This window comes from Neovison vison, chromosome 12 (assembly GCF_020171115.1).
Source record: "Neovison vison isolate M4711 chromosome 12, ASM_NN_V1, whole genome shotgun sequence".
NCBI lineage: Eukaryota > Metazoa > Chordata > Mammalia > Carnivora > Mustelidae > Neogale > Neogale vison.
Genome location: NC_058102.1, coordinates 64,445,750 through 64,464,346, shown reverse-complemented (window position 1 = coordinate 64,464,346; position 18,597 = coordinate 64,445,750). Strand labels below are relative to the sequence as shown.

Below are 18,597 nucleotides of genomic sequence, written 5' to 3'. Positions count from 1 at the left end.
GTTAACATTTATAAAAGAAGGAAAGATTGTTCCCTTATAAAGCCATAGCTAAGCAATCATTTGTTAGCTAATGTATTGCAGTTGGGAGAGCTCCATCTCACTTTATTTAATTTATTTATTTATTTTTTAGATTTTATTTATTTATTTGACAGAGAGAGATCACAAGTAGACAGAGAGGCAGGCAGAGAGAGAGGGGGAAGCAGGCTCCCTGCTGAGCAGAGAGCTGGATGTGGGACTCAATCCCAGGACCCTGAGATCATGACCTGAGCTGAAGGCAGCAGCTTAACCCACTGAGCCACCCAGGCACCCCTCCATCTCACTTTAAACAGGACGCTGTGGAGTCCTGTGCCCCCTTTATCTCCATTTTCCTATCTGTGAACGAAAAGGAAATTGCAACATCACACTTTGCAAATACACTGATAACATTAGAATTTAAGTTGTGGGCTTTACTCTATGGTAAACATACATTTTCTCAGTTTTTAGACCCATTCAGCTTTGGAGAAGCTATGGTCCAGTGCGGAAACACACAGGTATGTGAAGCTGGCACTGAACATTCTGGGGTCTTAGGATCTACATGTTTCCTGTATTTCGGTACCTGGTGAAAGTGGCTGGGCTGATAACTTAGCAGGTATGAATGAGCACTGTTAGGGCTGTCAGGACAAAGAGACTGTGGCCAAGCCAATCAAGAGGCAGTTCTTTTGAGGGCCTTCCACACCAGGTGGGTGATAAATAGGCCATGGAGTTTTCAATGGGTCACCAAAAACACAGCTTTATCTTGATTATCTTGGTCTCCAGGAGGTAACAGACACCAAGGAAACTGTTCAGTGGCTTGTGGAGAATGTGCTATGTTAGTCTTCCTGTCTGAGACTCTCACCATTGAATTATGTTGTTAATGAAAGCACACCTCTCTTTCTGAGGAGAAAGTGAAATAGTAGAGAACGCTTCTACACTCCAGATGACTAGATAGGATAAAAGAGGGCCACATCAGTGGTAAGAAATAGGTGGAAAAGAGAAAAAAAAAATCATGAGGCAGGTGAAAGGAACTGAAACCATAATCAGCAATGTGGCTAGAGGGAGACATGACAAGAAGCAGCAATCTTGCCCCTGGAAGCAGAGAGCAGGCAAGAGGCTTAATAAAAGAGGGGCCTGTCATTTAAAGAGCAGCAGCACACTCACAGGCCCAAGCATTTTCCAGGCATTCTATTTTGGAACCCTATTTTCTCCACTCTTTGCTGATCAATGTTTCTTAAACATATGATGTACTTCTTTAAAAACCTTTTTAAAAATATTTTATTTATTTACTTGCCAAAAAGGCAGGCAGACAGAGGGAGAAGCAGGATCCCTGCTGAGTAAGGAGTCCTATGATGGGTAACTTGATCCCAGGTCTGAGCTGAAGGCAGCCCCTTAACCACCTGAGCCACCGAGGCTCCCCCATATGATATACTTTTTATGTCTCCATGCGATTGGTTGAAGTCTTTAGCTCATCCTTTTTTTTTTTTTAGCTCATCCTTTAACACTTCTGTATCTTTCTTCTTGTTTACAGCCTATTTAGCCATTTTAGATTGAGAGCACTTTAGCTTAATAGTTAAGAACATGGGTTTCTCAAACCCTACAGAGAACATAACAGCTCAACAACTTTGGGTGAGTAATTTAACCTGTCCAGGGTCTGTTTTCTCATCTGCAAACTGGGGTCAGTAGCAATACCTACCTTATTCAAACAGATGCAAAGCACTTAAGAATATTGCCTGGCTCCAAGTAAGTTGTCAATAAATAAAATAAAATGAAACTTAGCTTTAGTTTTGCCTCTTTGTGCAATCTTTCCTAAATATTCTCCCTTCCCCAGGTACACTGTTAGATGTTGTTCCCTCTAATAGGACCTGTGAAACTGAACACATAATATAACCTTAGCATAATTTAACATTTCTATTACTATTAAACTGTATGTATCTTGAAGCTCAGTCATAGCCTTTTCTTAGAATACCTACAGGGGGGAAAACAAAAAAAAAGGAATACCTACAGGGCCTGGTGGAGACCACACACTACTTATGTGCTCAACAAACACTCATGGAGGAAGATAAGATTATTCAGGGCCAGATGGCGGAGCCTTAAATGACAAATTAGAAATCTGCAGTACTCCTAGGATGGCAGGAAGGATTCTGAAAAGAATGCTATGCTCCTGAGTGCTTTTTTAGTTAGTTAACTAAAGAAATTAGTTAACTAGAGAAATAAGGGAGATGAGCTAGAAGTTATTTCAGGCCAGCTTATGGATGAACTAAGACCATGGCAGCCAGGGAGAATAAAGAGAAATATGCAGTGGAAAAAACCCCAGAACTTAATGACTTGATATAGAAAGTGAGCAAGACTCAAGAGTCAAAAACAATTAAGTATGAATATGAAATGATTTAATAAAAATTATCTCATTGAATTATTACTTTCCTTTGGATCTGTTCATCTCAATGTTGCAAATGAAGATGCCAAGCCTCAAAGAGGTCAAGAAACCCGCCCAGTTGTACAAGTTCATCAAAAGGGACAGAATGTTCTGATGTCATGTCCACTGGGCTTTCTGTTATATTACAAATGACTTTCTAGCTTCGAAGTTTGATTGAGAGAAGAGTACTGATGCCATTAAATAATGTGGAGAGAAGGAGAAAGCCTAAGAGGGACAGAGGGAGAGGTACTGAGATAGTTTGTTTTCAAATTTGGTGAGTTTGACATCGCACTGGATATCACAAATGGATGTGTAGGAACTAGGGCTGGAGAAAGAGATTAGTGAATAATCTGCTAACCAGAAAGTTGGAGGATGACATGGGAGGTAGTCAATAGTAGTTATATTATGGTTTGAATTATGTCCCTCGAGAAGACAGAGAAGTTCCATCTTATTCGGAAATAGGGTCTCTGCAGATGATCAAGTTAAGATGAGGTCATCAGGGTGTGCCTTAATCCAGTGTGACTGGTAGATGACCTTATAAAAGGGAAATGTGGATACAAAGATAGACACAAGTAGAGAAAAGATGATGTAAAGATACTTGGAATATGACATTTAAGGGCCAAGGAATTTCTGAGATTACCAGAAGCTAGAAGGGGAGCATGGGACAGATTCTCCTTCACAACCCTCAGAAGAGACCACCCTTGCTGACACCTTGATTTTAGACTTCTAGCCTCCGGAACTGTGAGACAATAAATTTCTGTTGTGTAAGCCACCCAGTTTATGGTACTTTATTATGACAGCCCCAGGAAACCAATACAGTAATTTATTAGTGACTCTGGAGGGAACAATTCAGAAGTCTGTGAGCCCAAAGCAGTTGAAATGAGGGAAGCCATACATTTCACTTAGAGATCTAAATTCTAAGGTTTCCATGAAGTCTACTCCAGAAGAGAAATTTATATGAACTCTACTCCAGAAGAGAAATCTATACACTATTTAAATGTATACATATATTCCTACTTCTCATTTCAACAAACTTAAATGTAATAGGCCACTTTCTCTTTCAGTATAAACACTTGTGGATTTAATATTTAGCCACAGGAATTCTTTTTGTGTGTCTGCATGAATCAAAGCTGCTACAGAGGCAGCAAGTTTGCAGAGCACAGACACTGTATGTATTGTTTTTGTAGAATCATCTATAGTCTATAGGCTGGTAAATAAAGAAAAACTTTTTGTAAAGTTGAGTTCTACGTCCAATGTGGGGTTTGAACTCAGGATCCTAAGATCAAGAGCTGCACACTCTACTGAATGCTAGGCACCCCAACAGAAAAAAAAATTTATTTGAGAGAGAGAGAGAAAGAATGTGCAAGCGAGCCGATGGGAGGGGGGTGTTCCAGAGGGAGATGCACACTCCCCACTGAACAGGGAGCCTCTAGACTAGGATCTCAATTCCACAACCCTGAGATCATGACCGGAGTCGAAGGGAGATGCTTAATTGACTGAGCCAGCCAGGCACCCTTCTAAAATAGAAAAATTTTGATGAAGATAATTGAAGAATATCTCAAATTCTTGGGCTAGACCCAGAATAACATTTTTTTTTTTTTTTTTTTTAGATTTTATTTTATTTATTTGAGAGAGAGAGACAGTGAGAGAGAGCATGAGCGAGGAGAAGGTCAGAGGGAGAAGCAGACTCCCCATGGAGCTGGGAGCCTGATGTGGGACTCGATCCCTCCCGGGACTCCAGGATCACGCCCTGAGCCGGAGGCAGTCGTTTAACCAACTGCGCCACCCAGGCGTCCCGACCCAGAATAACATTTAAAAGCAGTTTTCCACCCCCTCCGGCATCCTACTCCACTCCCTGCCAACTGATTTAAAAATCCATTTAAAGTTTAGTGGAACCTTGTCCAAAGATGCAAGGTTTAAGAACACCACCTATGTCTAAGTGGCCAACACTTTTAAGGCAGAAACTTCTGGGTAATATGTCAAGAACAGTCTTCTTTCTAGGATCAACTGCATTCTGAGATCTTGTCTCTGCAATAGGACTGTGAACTTCTAGATGCAGTGACTTGGTCAAAATTTGACTGGGTCAAAATCAAGACAGTCTGAAAGACATGGAGGAAACTTAAATCTGTGTTACTAAGTGAAATAATCTGTTACTAAGTGAAGCCAATCTGAAAAGGCTACATACTACATGATTCTTAACTATACGACATTCTGGAAATAGCAAAACTACAGAGAGTAAAAAGGCCAGTGGTTGCCAATGATTAGGGGAAAGACATGGATAAATAAGTAGAGCACAGAGAGTATTATTAAGGTGGCAAAACTACATTGATACTATAATGGTGAATCCACACTACTATACATTTGTTTAAATCCACAGAAGGTACAATACCAAGAGTGAACCCTAATGTAAACTATGGGCGATGATGGGTGATTATGTGTCAATGTTGTCAACTGTAAGAAACGTACCACTTTGGTACACCACTTTGATATGAGGGAGGCTATGCATATATGGGGATGTATATGGGAAATCTCTGTACTGTCTGCTCAATCTTGCCACGAACCTAAAACTGTTCTAAAAAATAAATTCCATTAAAAGAAATTAAGGTAATCTACCCACTATGGTCTTCTTGTTAAGACAGACTTTTTCCTTTCTTCTACAACCCTTAAAGTATCTCTGACTCCTGTTTTGTGTTGCTTCAGAAGGAAGAATAATGATCTATCCCCAAATCTCATCCTGGCTCAATGTTAGTAACAGCAGTGTTCAAACCTATTGTGAATTTCTAAGCACACAGAGCATCTCTCCTTGATATAAAAATGCAGACTGTTTATTACCATTAATTAGGATGCTTAACAGTTGGTAAACAGAAGTATTTTTTGGGAAAAAAAAAACCCACCCAGATTTAAAAGCAGAAAAATCAATAAATTGCTAATTTCTATATAATTAGACACACTGCTTCTCAATAATGAAGTATTTTATTTTTAGGCTAATGTTTTTATATTTCATATTGTCATATTTAAAAAATCCTAACTTTGTGGGCTGAATCATCAGAAGTGTTAGGGCAATATTTATAATAAAATCCACTCTTCCTAACAGTCAGTAAATTTTATTTCAAAAGCTACATGGCTTACATTAATCCTACTTAGGATCAGTAAAATATTTAGCCTGTTGTTCATACTTCATGTGTTTACTGTATTCTCACTAGCCCTTCATCAACACTTGATAGTGCAGCACAAATAAGTGACTGCATGAAGCTTTGACATATTTGATACTTCTTAGCCTTGACTTCAGAGTTTTGCTGATCCCTCTACTGACTAATAAAAGGGAACTGCTAACAGCTGAGTCTCTGGTCGCCACCTCAACCACCCAACATTTGACCAGCCAGAGCCATGAAGCTGCTGGTGTTGCCTGGCAGCTGCTCACCTTAACAGCTGGACATTCTGCATGCCATCTTTGGTGAAAGAGCCAAATACTTCCATCTCCCTGCCTTACTTAAGTAAGCTTGGTTTTCCAATGTTTCATCCCTACAAATAGCTACTTCTTCCTAGAAATTTTTTTTCTAATTAGGGTAAGCTATCTGGGTTATGGTCTTATGATCTGAAGAGCTAAATTTTCTATGAACACAGCTAAGTGTTAGAGATGGTTTCAGGGCATACACCAATGCATTTTTACTTTTTTCAACAGAAAAAGGGGCAAAGGAGATGGTTACTACAAAGTGCTTTTAAACTTGATTTCAATTTTTACAAATGTAGTTATATCTTGGGACATCAGAACCTTGACATTCTGTTTAGTGGAACTTCACGTTAATGCAGTATCAAGTTCATATTCCTAGCTGTCTTAGTAAATACCTTTAAAAACTAGGTTTCCAACAATCAACACCACATTTAGGGTTGTAGTGCAATGAGGGGAATGGAAATAGGCTATGCTTCAATCATATTTGCAATGCTTTCTTAAGCTGGTGGTTGGCTTTTAAGTATTATTTTTTTTACATTTCTGAATGTCTAAAATTATCCACAATTTTAGAAAAGGTTCCCAAATTGCTGATTCAGTATAAAACATTTTTTATCTATTAGCTTTCCACCATTACTACTACTTTTTGTGAAATAGATGGTTATTTTATATAAAGAAAAATATATGGAAGGCAGAACATCTAGGAACCCCACATAACTCTAATGAGCTGAAGTATAATAACACTTATATTATGCGATGTCTTGCTAGAAACTGAAGAAATCTGACTCCTGAAGACTTTTGAGACATATATATGTATTATTAATGATGGTTGTAAAACTTCTTTAAGAAAGAAACCCCAGTATACACTACACTCTAACACTGGCAAGAGTAAGGTATACTTGTATGATCCTTTACAATTCATTAGGTGTTTCCACATGTTATCTTACTTAGTCAACATTATAGTTTTACATAGCTTAACGTTATTTTCCCTGTCTTATGGATGAGGAAGCTGAGAGTCAGAAAGGTTGAGCGACTTTTCTCACATCTCACAGCTAATAATTTATTTTGCTTCTTCTACTTTATCCCATTACTGGCAAGGTGGGTAAATTTCAGCCTGAGAGAGATTTAAAGACAAAACATGGTACTGTTTCTTCATGTGGTCTAATGCTGCCAGTTCTGTAGAAATAATCTAAGAAACTCTCACCTGGAGATTCTGCAAGGTGCTCTTGCTTCTCTTCTCTGTCCTGAAACTGAATTAAATGTGACCACAAAGCTGACTTCCCCTGAAACAACAAGGTATAAAAAAGTTTTTCATTTTATAAGCAATAATGAAAAAATTTCTCATTAAAACCATTCACATCAAAATGGTCATTCTGAAGTTTGGAGATCATCCATTCTTAGCTGTATAATATCCTGAGCAACTCACTCCGTGTGAAATGAGTCATCCTTTGCCTCACTGAAAAGATGAGCAATAGCCTGGGGAAGGGCAGCAGAACAAAAGGCCAGAAGTACAGGCATGGAGATTTCTGACTTCAGTTGGGCTGTATATAATTAGGACTGTCTACACTGGCCACACTAATAACCACAGAATTAAAAGACTCTAGCAGTACATAATGTATTTGGGTACATCTATAGGCAAAATATGCTTGGATGTACGGAATGGCAGTGAGGGGAGAAGAAAACTGGAGCCAAAGAAGAAAGAGAAAAGGGGAGGAAGAAAGAACATGCCCACAAGAGGAAAAAAAAAAAAAAAAATCAGAATAGGATGTAAGAGGGACAAAAGCAAAGAAACCATTTGATTTTTTTCCACCCTGAATAACTACATAAATTAAAATGGTAAAGAACTGTTAATTTTGGCTAACAGATTTTTTTTGTGGACAGCAACAAAAGCAGACACTTAATGGACTCAATGGGATATACCCTCTGCAGTAAATGTGCTGTTTTATCCTTTCCTGTTTACCAGGAAAGAGCACCAAACCACCTCTTAATCATGGGTTTTTGTTTTCTTTTTCTGGAATTAAAAAGCCTGTGGTGCATTTCTAGTCTTCCTGTGACAAAGGAACATATCCTTTAATTTTTACTTTTCTCCTTGTTCATTTCCTTCTTTATTTCTTTCTTTTAAAGATTTATTTATTTATTTGAGAAAGACAGACAGACAGATAGATGGGCTAGAGGGGCAGGAGAGGGAGAGAGAAACTCAAGAAGACCCCATACTGAGCATGGAGTCCAACACAGGGCTTGATCTCATGACCCTGACATCATGACCTGAGCTGAAAAATCAGAAGCACAACCAACTGAACCAGCCAGGTGTCCCTCCTTATATTTCCTGACAGGGTCCCTAATCAGCCACATCACCAGGGCCTCCTGAGACTATTACCTGCTTGATCTGCAAGCCGTGGCTCCATATCCTTTCCAGTAGGTCACAGAGGCTGGCGATCAAGGTGTTCTCTTCCAAGCCGGTTATGTTTGCTTCTCCATGGCCCAGTTCCACTGCTTCATGTCCCATCTTCTCCACCAACATGCGCTTTGTCTGAAAGCATCATGCGTGGTCACAAGTGTTATCCCCGCAATGAAGCCAAAGACCAACAATTCAACCACTAGATCAGAGGCTTCCCTCCATTATACTTTTATTTTTTTGGAAGATGTTATTTTTAAGTAATCTCTATACCTAACGTGGGGCTTGAACCCACAACCCCAAGATCAAATATCACACACTCTACCAACTGAGCCAGCCAGGCGCCCCCCTTCATATACTTCTAATTGTAGACTTTTAATCACTTTTGGAAAAGCATTTTAATCTCTGTGGTCAACTAACTGCAGTAATATAACATGTACTTTTGTATTTTGTCAGATAAATAGAGGGTGACTAGGGGGAGATTATGATACTGTTTTATCTATCTACCTATCTATTTATATTTTGCCTCCCCACAACACCATTTTAAAGTATCCCCATGTAAACACTTATGATTGACAATTTTCAGTTTACTAACTTGAGTAACACTGGGGAATTACAGCAGACCCAGAAAATGTACTGAGAATCGGAATCCCACCCTGCCACAACTAACCCTCCACTGCTCCTGTATCTAGGCATACAGAAGATATCTGCAGTTAGTTTTGATTGCACTTAGGCAAAAACCACAACACAAACAGGCAGCTCTAAATTTTTTCAGAACTCCCTAAATTGTGAGTGAACCGGGCCTCTATTTACTTCCTGTTTTCCTCTTTTATCTTCTCTCTGCTCATGAGTATGCACCAGAAAATGGAAGGGAAGTGAAAATCAGTTTCAAGTAAGTAATTTACAGCAGTCTCAGCTGTACTTATAAAATGTAAAGTGAGAGAGAATCTAGTTCCTTTAGGTGGGGGACCTTGTCTCTCTGACTCCACACTGTATGCTGATGCTGAAAATAGTGCATTTATTGAATACACAGAAGTTACTCAAGAAATATAAAATAAAAGAATGAAATTACTGGCTAAAATGATGTCCTGAATTTTGTCAATCAGTATTACTACCTTTGATAAACATGGTATCTAAGAAGAGACTAGTGTGTAATATATATAAACCTACAACACAGCTAAGGTCTTCTTCTGTATGGGTATACATACATGTATGGGCATACATACATGTATGGGCATACATACATGTATGGGCGTGGACAAGGTTCTATACAAAAAAATGTGTTACCTTTCATATAAAACAACCACATTCTTGCACACTTTTTAAAGTAGGCTCCACATCCAACACAGGGCTCAAGCACATGACCCTGAGATTAAGAGTCATATGTGCCAGGTGCCTGAGTGGCTCTGTTAAGTGTCCAACTCTTGATTTCAGCTTAAGTCATGATCTCAGGGTCATGAAATTGAGTCCCACACCGGGCTCTGCGCTCAGTGAGAAGGCTGCTGGAAGATTCTTTCCCTCTGCCCCTCCCCACACACTCTCTCTCTCTCTAAATAACAAAACAAAACAAACAAAAAGTCCCCAAAGAGTTGCATGCTCTACCAACTCAGCCAGCCAGTGCCCTACAACTTTTGACTGGCTTAATATCTGTTCATGTTTTAGAGGAAGACAGCAATGGCTGAAAAGGTTGAGGAAAAACTGTGCAGGGCTCCCATGTCACTGATTCTGTGGGTACTGGAGAACTGAAAGTTCATGAGCTCAGTAAAGAGAACATTAGCTTTATGCCCCAGTAAAAGTCTTCTTCTAGGATATCTACCAGTCCAAGTGGAAGTTGAGTGCATAGTGTCTCACATCAGTGAATAATACGTACCTTCATTCTACATTCTTTTAATAAGCCTTCTACAAATTTGCAGTTGGTTTGTGCAATCACTGCAGGAGAGAGGTCTGACAATTTGGGTTGCCTCAGGTTTTTTCCTAAACTTCGTGCCTCTTGCATATATTTCTAAAAATTAAAGAGCATTTTTAATATATAAACATCAGATAGTCTTCTTTCTTAACATTACACAAAAAAGTGAGGAAAAACAAGATGCGGAAAAGGCTGTAAATGTACTCATGCAATAGCAATTCAAGTTTTAGCGCCACCAATAGGCAGAGGACATTTGTACGCGCCCTCCCCCGCCATTGTTAACTCCTGTGAAAATGAGGGCAACAGAAATCGTGTCAGGTTAAAACATTCATAACAAGATAGAGCTCACCTAGTTTAATAATTTTATTGGGAGTACCCAAGGCTGTGATTAGTCAGGATCATAATAGGGATGAAAAAAATTTAGGTTTCTGGATTACCAAAGTTTCTTCAAGAACCCAGTGATTCTCAGATCAGTGATTTCTTCCTCTCCCCACAGATAAAGACACTTAGCAAACTTCTAGCCTCTTAGACAACACTCTCTGAACCAACCCTCTGCTCTAGTCAAGTCACAACAGTAAAATCAGGAGCTCTAGAATCTGGCTGCAACTAATTTTATAAACGTAGGCATATTTGTTTATTTGTAAAATGGGCATAAAACACGCCCCCCACCTCACAAGAAAGACTGTGAACTCTCTCTGCACATGTTTGCTACATTCCCTCCCTTGCCTTGTTCCACAATCGAGAGAAAGTGGGGATATTATGTTACTTTCAGAGATAGTGATGGCTCAGAGAGAAACCTAGAAACTCAGAAACCCAGTCCACCACTCTTGAGCTTTAGTTAGTGAATGTCCAGGAAAAAAAAAATCACTACAGTGATGACCACAGGATACCTGTTATATCTCTTCTTTCTGTGCTACCTGCAATGCTCATCCAGATGCCTTATGTTTGCATCAGGACCACAGGGCAGAATCTCCAAGAAGCCCAAGTGTCTTAGGGCCATAGTTAGAGAATAACTACCCTAAGTTATATAGTAAAACTAGCAGTTTGTTGAGGGGAGAGAGACATTGTGAGCCAGCACATCCTCCCACAGGCACATATGTGAAATCTATCTTTACTATCTTAAGGGAAGAGAATTTGATATTACAAGGAAAAATGTGTAAAATCCTTTACATTCTTTATATAAAAGGGAGTTTGTGCATTTACAATATTTCCTCTTTGGAAGAAAAATAATCTACTAAATCTTGTACAAATTTCTAAAAAATCCCACTGATAGGGATTCAACTGATCAGTTTACCTGCTGCTACATAAACAAAATAATCTGTTTCCTTTCCAATGCAATCATTTTAAGGACAGATTTTTAAAAAAGGAAAGCTTTAAGAATTTAGTTTCTATAATATTTATGTGTACATCTTTCTGCTTAAATCTCTTTTAGAGGGTCCAATAAACAAGGAAAATTGAGAATGAAAGACAACTATCACCTGGGGAAATTAAGTTTATTACCTTATTACATAAGGTCTATCAAAACATCCTGAAAGTTCATTTTTAAAAAAATAAAAAGCAAGGAATGAAAAGTTTCAGAAAAACCAACTTGAGATATAAGGCAGAGATCCTATTTGAGAACTGTAACACCGACATTTCCTAACATTTAAGGTGGTACAAATATTAAAAACAAATGTTAACTTTCAAATGTTGAAGGGGTTATTTCTCCCTTGCCTTAGTTCCTCAACCTTTGGACTTGTGCAAAGGCAGAGAGAACTACTAGGACTCAGATTTCAAGAAGAGGTAAGAATCCAGTTTAGCTGAGGAAGAAACACACTGGCTAGAAGAAGAGTAAGAAACACAGGCAAGAGGCTAGGAAAAGGTGTTGGTATTTCTCTTTTTTCTGAAATCTATGAATAATTAGACGTTTAAGTCCATAACTAGATAAGTAATTTAAGCACTGTTAAAGTTTATGGTTCTATTTTATAAATGAAAAAAAGCCAGAATAGGGCTATCCTCTGATTGGCCATATTTACTAAGCACATAGCAGATCACATATAATTATTAGCCAACAGTGAACTCCACAGCGCAACGTCTCCTCCTGAGAGCAGCTCTGCTGAAGCCATAGAATGAGCAACATTCTTTGCACATACACACAAAGGATATGAGCCCCTTCCTCACATTAAAAAGTGATGTTGCTCCTGTATATTGCAAAAATAGAACACTTGCCTTTATAGTAAACAAGTGATGATAAAAATGTAATTTTCTTTGGGGCAGCTGGAGGAAAAGGTATATTTTAAGGTAAAAAATGGAGAAGAAAGAGAAACCTTTCACAGGGAATGTTTTTGTTAAGAAAGTCCATTTCACTACTAGAAGGAAGTGACCCCAGATTTCTGAGATTTCTACCATGCTCTTTTTCATTCCTGTTATAGCCAAAAACAACAAACCAGGAGTCTTAAGTTACTCTTGCTCTCAGGTGAGTAGCTGTTGTGTGTAATCTCATATACACGGGTACTGGGAAGAGTACCATTCTGGCTCTCAGCAGTCCTGGGCTACAGGCCCAGCTCTGCCTTTGAGTGTCCATTTGACTTTGGGCAAGTCTCTCAGAATTCATGTCATGTTAGACAAGATGACCGCAAAGGTTTCTCTTAGAACTAAGATCCTATACTGATGACCTGATTTTCTGACCACATAAAATACAGACCATGAACAAAGGAAATAAATTTCAAACCAAAAACAATAAAAAACCCCCCAAAACAAAACAACAACAAAAACCCCCCAAAGACCAGATCAGGAAGGGTTTATTAAAACATGGAGATAAAACCCAGCAAGAAAGAAAAGAAAAGCTGTTCAAATGAATTATTTATTTCTGCAAAATGGTTAAATAAAAGGGAGTCTGATCCTTTGGAAGAACAACAATGTGCTGCATCTCTGGCCCCTCTACACCCCCCCACCTTTCAAAATATCACTAGTTAGGAATTCAAGTGATCAGTTTTACCTGCCAACAGTATAGAAGTGCTTCTGTTAGCACACACCACCAGGAACAGGTAACAAACACAAGAGGAAGTAGAGAGCAAAATGGAGAGGCTGACAGTTCACGCCACAGGTGAAGTGAGGCATTCTACAGCTATGTGCACACACGCATGTGGATAACTCAAGGAACACCAAAGACAAGATTCAGGAACATCTGCAAAGCACTTTCAGGCAAAGAACATACCAGGCAGCACTCAGAGAAGGATTTTTTAGGAAGTCGTGCAGGAGGAGTTGGACCCTGATCCCACTCCCAGAATGCCATGGAGTTCTGACAGACCAAAAGTTCCCCGGAAGGCTAAGAGGATGGAGAAGTGCCAATGACAGAAAAGCAAAAAAGAAAAGGATAGAGAGAAAGAGACAAGCAAAACATGCATGCATATGAAAAAGTCACAGCAAAAGGGGAGAGAAAAAAATAATGGTAGCACAAAGAAAAGCACTAGACAAATTATGCTTCAGTTTTAAAGAAAATGTTTAAAATCATAAATGTATGAACATTTCAGCAAAAAAGCAATCTATATTTGGGATGATGTTTTCTGCTTCATTTCTACACACCTGAGTTTAGAAAATAGTTAACAGATCTTCTGATTGCATTTTTCTTTGATCACAATAGTCAAAACGTACTTAAAATTATTCAAATGTATAATTATGGTTTTATTTTCAAGTAGTACAAATAAAGCATAAGGATCTAAGTTCAAAAATAATTTCTAAACAATTTAACCCACTGAGCCACCCAAGAGCCCATCTAAACACTAAAAAATGGTGTCAGCAAGCCAAGGATAAAGCACAAATACATCTTTAATTAGTATAAGTTTCAATTACGCTTGAAACTTAAAAAAATCTGTTTCTTGTATATTTTTTTTTCTCTAGAGGAGACATACTGACCAAAAATTTCTCTTAAACTTAGCTTTTACTTGTGGTATACAGGGAGATTTGTTTTAAAACCTGGTTTTAGGTGTATTAAAATTACAAAAATGGGGAAAAAAGAGGTGTCTTCTGCTGTATGTCAGTACAAAAGGATTACTATATTAAAATAAAACTGAGACATTTTGCAAAAGAATGCGGAAGAACCTGCACAGTGACAACTGTTGGACCGAATAAGGCATCCTGGGAAGGCCGTCCACATACCTCCCTCAGGTCGTTGTCCAATCCAATGTGCTCCGAGTGTTGGCGAAGGCGGTCTTTCCTGCGCTGTGCAGTGGCACTTCGACTTACCCAGCGACTGGAAAAAGAGCCACACCCAAGAAGGTACAGGTTAAAACAAAAACTGAAACAAACATACAAAAATGTGGTAACTTATTTTTAAAATAGAAAAAATGTACTCTTTAAGACAAAAGGCTACTTATTTTTCAATCAGTTCTTTAAATACAGAAAGGTTTACTGTGATACAATTGAATACCATATAGTTCACCCATTTAAAGCATGTAATTTAGTGGTTTTTATTATATTCCAAGACATGCAACCATCACTACAATCAATACTTTTTAAAAACTGAGGTTAAAAAAATACACACTATCTCCTCCTCTCCTTCCCACTTTACTGTCCAACAGAGCCCCAAATCCTGGGTGAATACCATCCTCTTACTTCTCTATTCTATTTATGTGGATTAGTTCTTGATTTCTGTCATGACTCCTCATGAATCACTTTACCTGCCCTTCAACTTTCTCCCACTCCCCTCAAAAACAATTTCAAACCTTTTGCTTTATCCTCAAGTGCCTCCCCTCAACTGATAACCCACCCTTGACTCCTTCTTCCTGCCTTCTACTGACATGATGTATACACAGACTCCTCATCTTTCTTTTAATCCCAAAGTATAAAATATATCGGCTATGGCTCAAAACTAATTCTGTCACCTAGAAGAAACTCCCTGACCAATTCTCTCTAGACTTCTTCAACCTGCTGCACTAAGTAATCTCTTTTTCTATATCTCCAATTTTTCTCTCTCAACTGAGTATTTCCCTTCAGCTTACAAGCACACTGGTCTCTCTCGACCCTCTACAGTTATCACTAAGTTTCTTTCTTCACTCTTCTTATGAAAAAATTCTTAAAAAGAAAACATGACATGTAAGGCCTCCACTTATTTACCTTTGGATCTTTAGTTTTTCTGAAACTTCATGAAGTTTCCCCCTGACTTCTATTCGTCAAGTAACTTCAGTGCCACACAGAAAGTGTTCATTGATTCCTCCAAATCTAAACTGTCTATCCCTCTTAAACTCCTCAATTTTATTACCTGTCACAGTGTATTATAAGCACTTACCTCTATTTTCTACAAAATTCTACTATAAACTCTTGAAGGGCTGGTATCTTGTCTGTCAGCTGTGTTTTTGTTTTTGCTTTTGTTTTTTTAAGATTTATTTATTTATTTACTTTAGAGAGCAGGAGAGGGAGAGAGCACAAGTAGGATGGGCAGAGGGAAAGAGAGAATTTCAAGCAGAGTCTGTGCTGAGTAAGGAGCCCATCGTGAGGCTCAATCTCAGGACCTTGAGATCAAGACCTGAGCCAAAACCAACAGTTGGATGCTTAACTGACTGAGCCACCCAGGAGTCCCTGTAAGCTGTTTTACTGGCTGTCTGTACATGACCTGGCCCTTCTATAAATATACTCCAAATAAATAATCAGAGATGCAGCCCAAGATTAAAGTTTATGAACATTCCTCACAGCATGTATGTAATAACAAATTGTTTCCTTTATTCCAAGACTCACATTTTGACTTTGAAATGTTCCTGATATTAGGATGTATCTCTATTCCATATGCATGTTTAAAGTATAATATTTCCAAAAAGCTTTTGAGTTAGCAGAAGATCTCACAACCAATAGTTACTCAGAATCAAGTAAATGTGCTCAAAACAACCTAAATGTTCAAGAGTAGAGAGTACACTCTACATTATGAAATATCACACAGTCATTAAAAAAAATTAAGTTGCTAGGAATATTAATTTGGGAGAACATTCATGGTACACTAATGAATGACAAAACAAGATAAATACTGTATAAATAACATATTAATTTTGTTTAAAAAAAGTGTGGACATGAACACTAGGATCCATGCAATGGAAGGTCTAACAGCAAATGTTAGCATCTCATGGTGATGGTATTATGAGTGTTTTAAAATCTACCCTAACACTTTCAAATATTCTAAATTTTCTAATGAGCATATATTATTTTATATCAAATTATTTCAAAAAAATTTTCAAATCTTGACTTATTATCCCCGTGACTATGTATTCATCACACTTTTCTAAGAATATCCATTCTTGAATACATCCTTGCCAGCACAGAGCTATATACAACTTAAAAAATGAATTTATGCTTTTGCCACTCAGAAAAAGTCATACTGTATTACTGCCAGTTCATTATTTTTAATTTTTTATTTAATAAAGTAAGTAATTCACAAAAAGCTTGAAATGAGAATGTGGGTTCTTTTGTTGCTTAAAATAATTTATGCATGACTTTGGTTTCAAGTTTCTGAATCATCTCATTTCAGTCTGGTACTTAAAGGAACACTGAATAATTATGATAAAAATAATAGCAAGAAAGGTGGTCCCTTTTAAAACCGTTAAGAAAAATAGGCTTATATTGGGACAAAAAGTACAAAGTCCTAGTGATAGATCTTTGAAACAGAACTGGAACTGTTCCAACAGTAAAGGATCAAAGTAAGACTGTAAAATAGATACAAAGAAAACTAGGGTGACTGAGAAAGAAGATCCAGAAAAAAGCCTATTAGGACACAGGCAGAGATTCTTTGCTTGATCGAACTCTAGTTAGGCTCCTGAACCTTCTCCCAGGTCCATCTGTGCACTTCCTTATAAAATCCACTTTTAACAAGAACCTTGCTAAGTCAGTTCAGGGGGAACCACCCCCTCACCCCGCAACCTCCACATATGGTCATTCTTCATATCTAATCAGCTTCTACATCATCTATCACCCTTTATCACCCAGGCCTATCTTCAGCAAGAATCTTATTAGGTTGATTTAGTCAAAATTCTCCCCCTTAACTCTGATGTTTCCTCTTAGTAATTTTCTCTCCACTCTGCTACTTGATTATAAATTACTACTTACCCACATTGTGTATGGAATAGAGTTCAATCTTTCTCTCACTGAAATGGTCGCTACATGGCCCCCCTTGAATGAAGTCTATCTTACCATCTTCAACAGTGTCATGAATTCTTTTTTTTTTTAAATTTTTAATGAATTCTTTTTTAAACAATTTTGAAGCAGATTATAAATACCAGCTGGTAAATTCATATAATAAACAAAGGGGAAATATAAGTAACAAATAAAATGTACAAAGACCTGGAGGCCTTAGAAATAGCTATGTAGCAAAAAAGGTCAGTGAGAGACAGTAAATTAGGGTTACTGGACAGGGTAGTTCAAATAAATAGTAAAAATAGGAAATACCAGCTAATGAACTTATATAATGAGTAAAGAAAAGGAGTAGAATACAAATGGCAGAACAATTCCCTTGGCAGGCAAAAGTAGAAAAGGCTTTAGGTAAAGGAAAGGATAAATACTAACTTACATGATACACTTAGCATCTCACTATACATGCTGTGGGACAAAATGCCCTATTTTATTTTCAAAACAGGGATATGATCATCTGCTTAAGATAATTACTATGAATAAAAAAGAATTAAAAAAAAAAGAAAGTTACTATGAAGTCTACACATTCCTGGTCTTGTTAAGGAATTACTTTTCTACACATTCCTGGTCTTGTTAAGGAATTACTTTTTTCTTTTCATTATTAAATCTCATTTTTATCAAAATTTCTATTTTTATCAAAGATGATCACATTTGTTAAAATACAAATGACTGCTTATTTGCTTTGGCTTTGTAAGCAGCATATGAAATTCTAACAGTTGATCAGCCATTTGCAGAAGCATGGTTATACATTTCCTTATTGTGCAATGAGTTCTTAGTTCTTTTCTCTTTCAGACTAAAATCTACCTGAAAATGTAATACTTGGGTCTCAGTCTAGAAACGAGAGACCCTGGGGTTATATACAAGATTAAAAGCAAGAAAACAAGGCAGTAAAATTTAAAGTTGAAATCTTCCCTCCTTAATGCTCCTTACTTCCCCTTTCTGCTTCATTTTTCTTCACAAATCTTATCACTATTAAGTTATTTATTTTACATATTAAGTTTGTTTCCTCCTCCTTAAAAGCAGGGATTTTTGTTGTTTTGTTCACTGCTAAACTCCCGCTGAATAGGACACTGCCTCACATACAGTCAGGTTCTATAAATTTTTGTCAAATGAATGAATGACTAATCTAATGCTATTAAAAGGAAATACAAACTATTTAAATACTAATATGAAATAACTCAAACAATTAGGGTATTTTACAAACGCAGAAAAAATAAGTGAACTGATGATTAATCTATTCTGATGGAAAATTCTCATTTTTGAAAAACGGA

At 37.6% G+C, this 18,597-nt stretch overlaps 1 protein-coding gene and 1 non-coding gene across 6 annotated transcripts in view; both read right to left on the bottom strand.

The window, feature by feature from the left end:
• Window positions 1-18,597, bottom strand: part of DENND5B (DENN domain containing 5B) — a 201,861-nt gene that overhangs the window by 41,304 nt on the left and 141,960 nt on the right. For 4 of the 5 annotated variants that reach the window (XM_044228352.1, XM_044228353.1, XM_044228357.1 and 1 more), the window contains 4 exons: window positions 14,315-14,408; window positions 10,142-10,273; window positions 8,254-8,406; window positions 7,081-7,159 (listed from right to left, as the gene is read on the bottom strand). In XM_044228352.1, the coding sequence (XP_044084287.1) occupies window positions 7,081-7,159; window positions 8,254-8,406; window positions 10,142-10,273; window positions 14,315-14,408 (458 nt within the window). Of the gene's footprint in view, window positions 1-271; window positions 1,886-7,080; window positions 7,160-8,253; window positions 8,407-10,141; window positions 10,274-14,314; window positions 14,409-18,597 lie in introns of those variants that run through there. The other variant, XM_044228358.1, reaches the window with a different exon arrangement.
• Window positions 8,542-8,614, bottom strand: TRNAK-UUU. Its single transcript has one exon. It is a non-coding gene; the product is annotated as a tRNA-Lys (tRNA).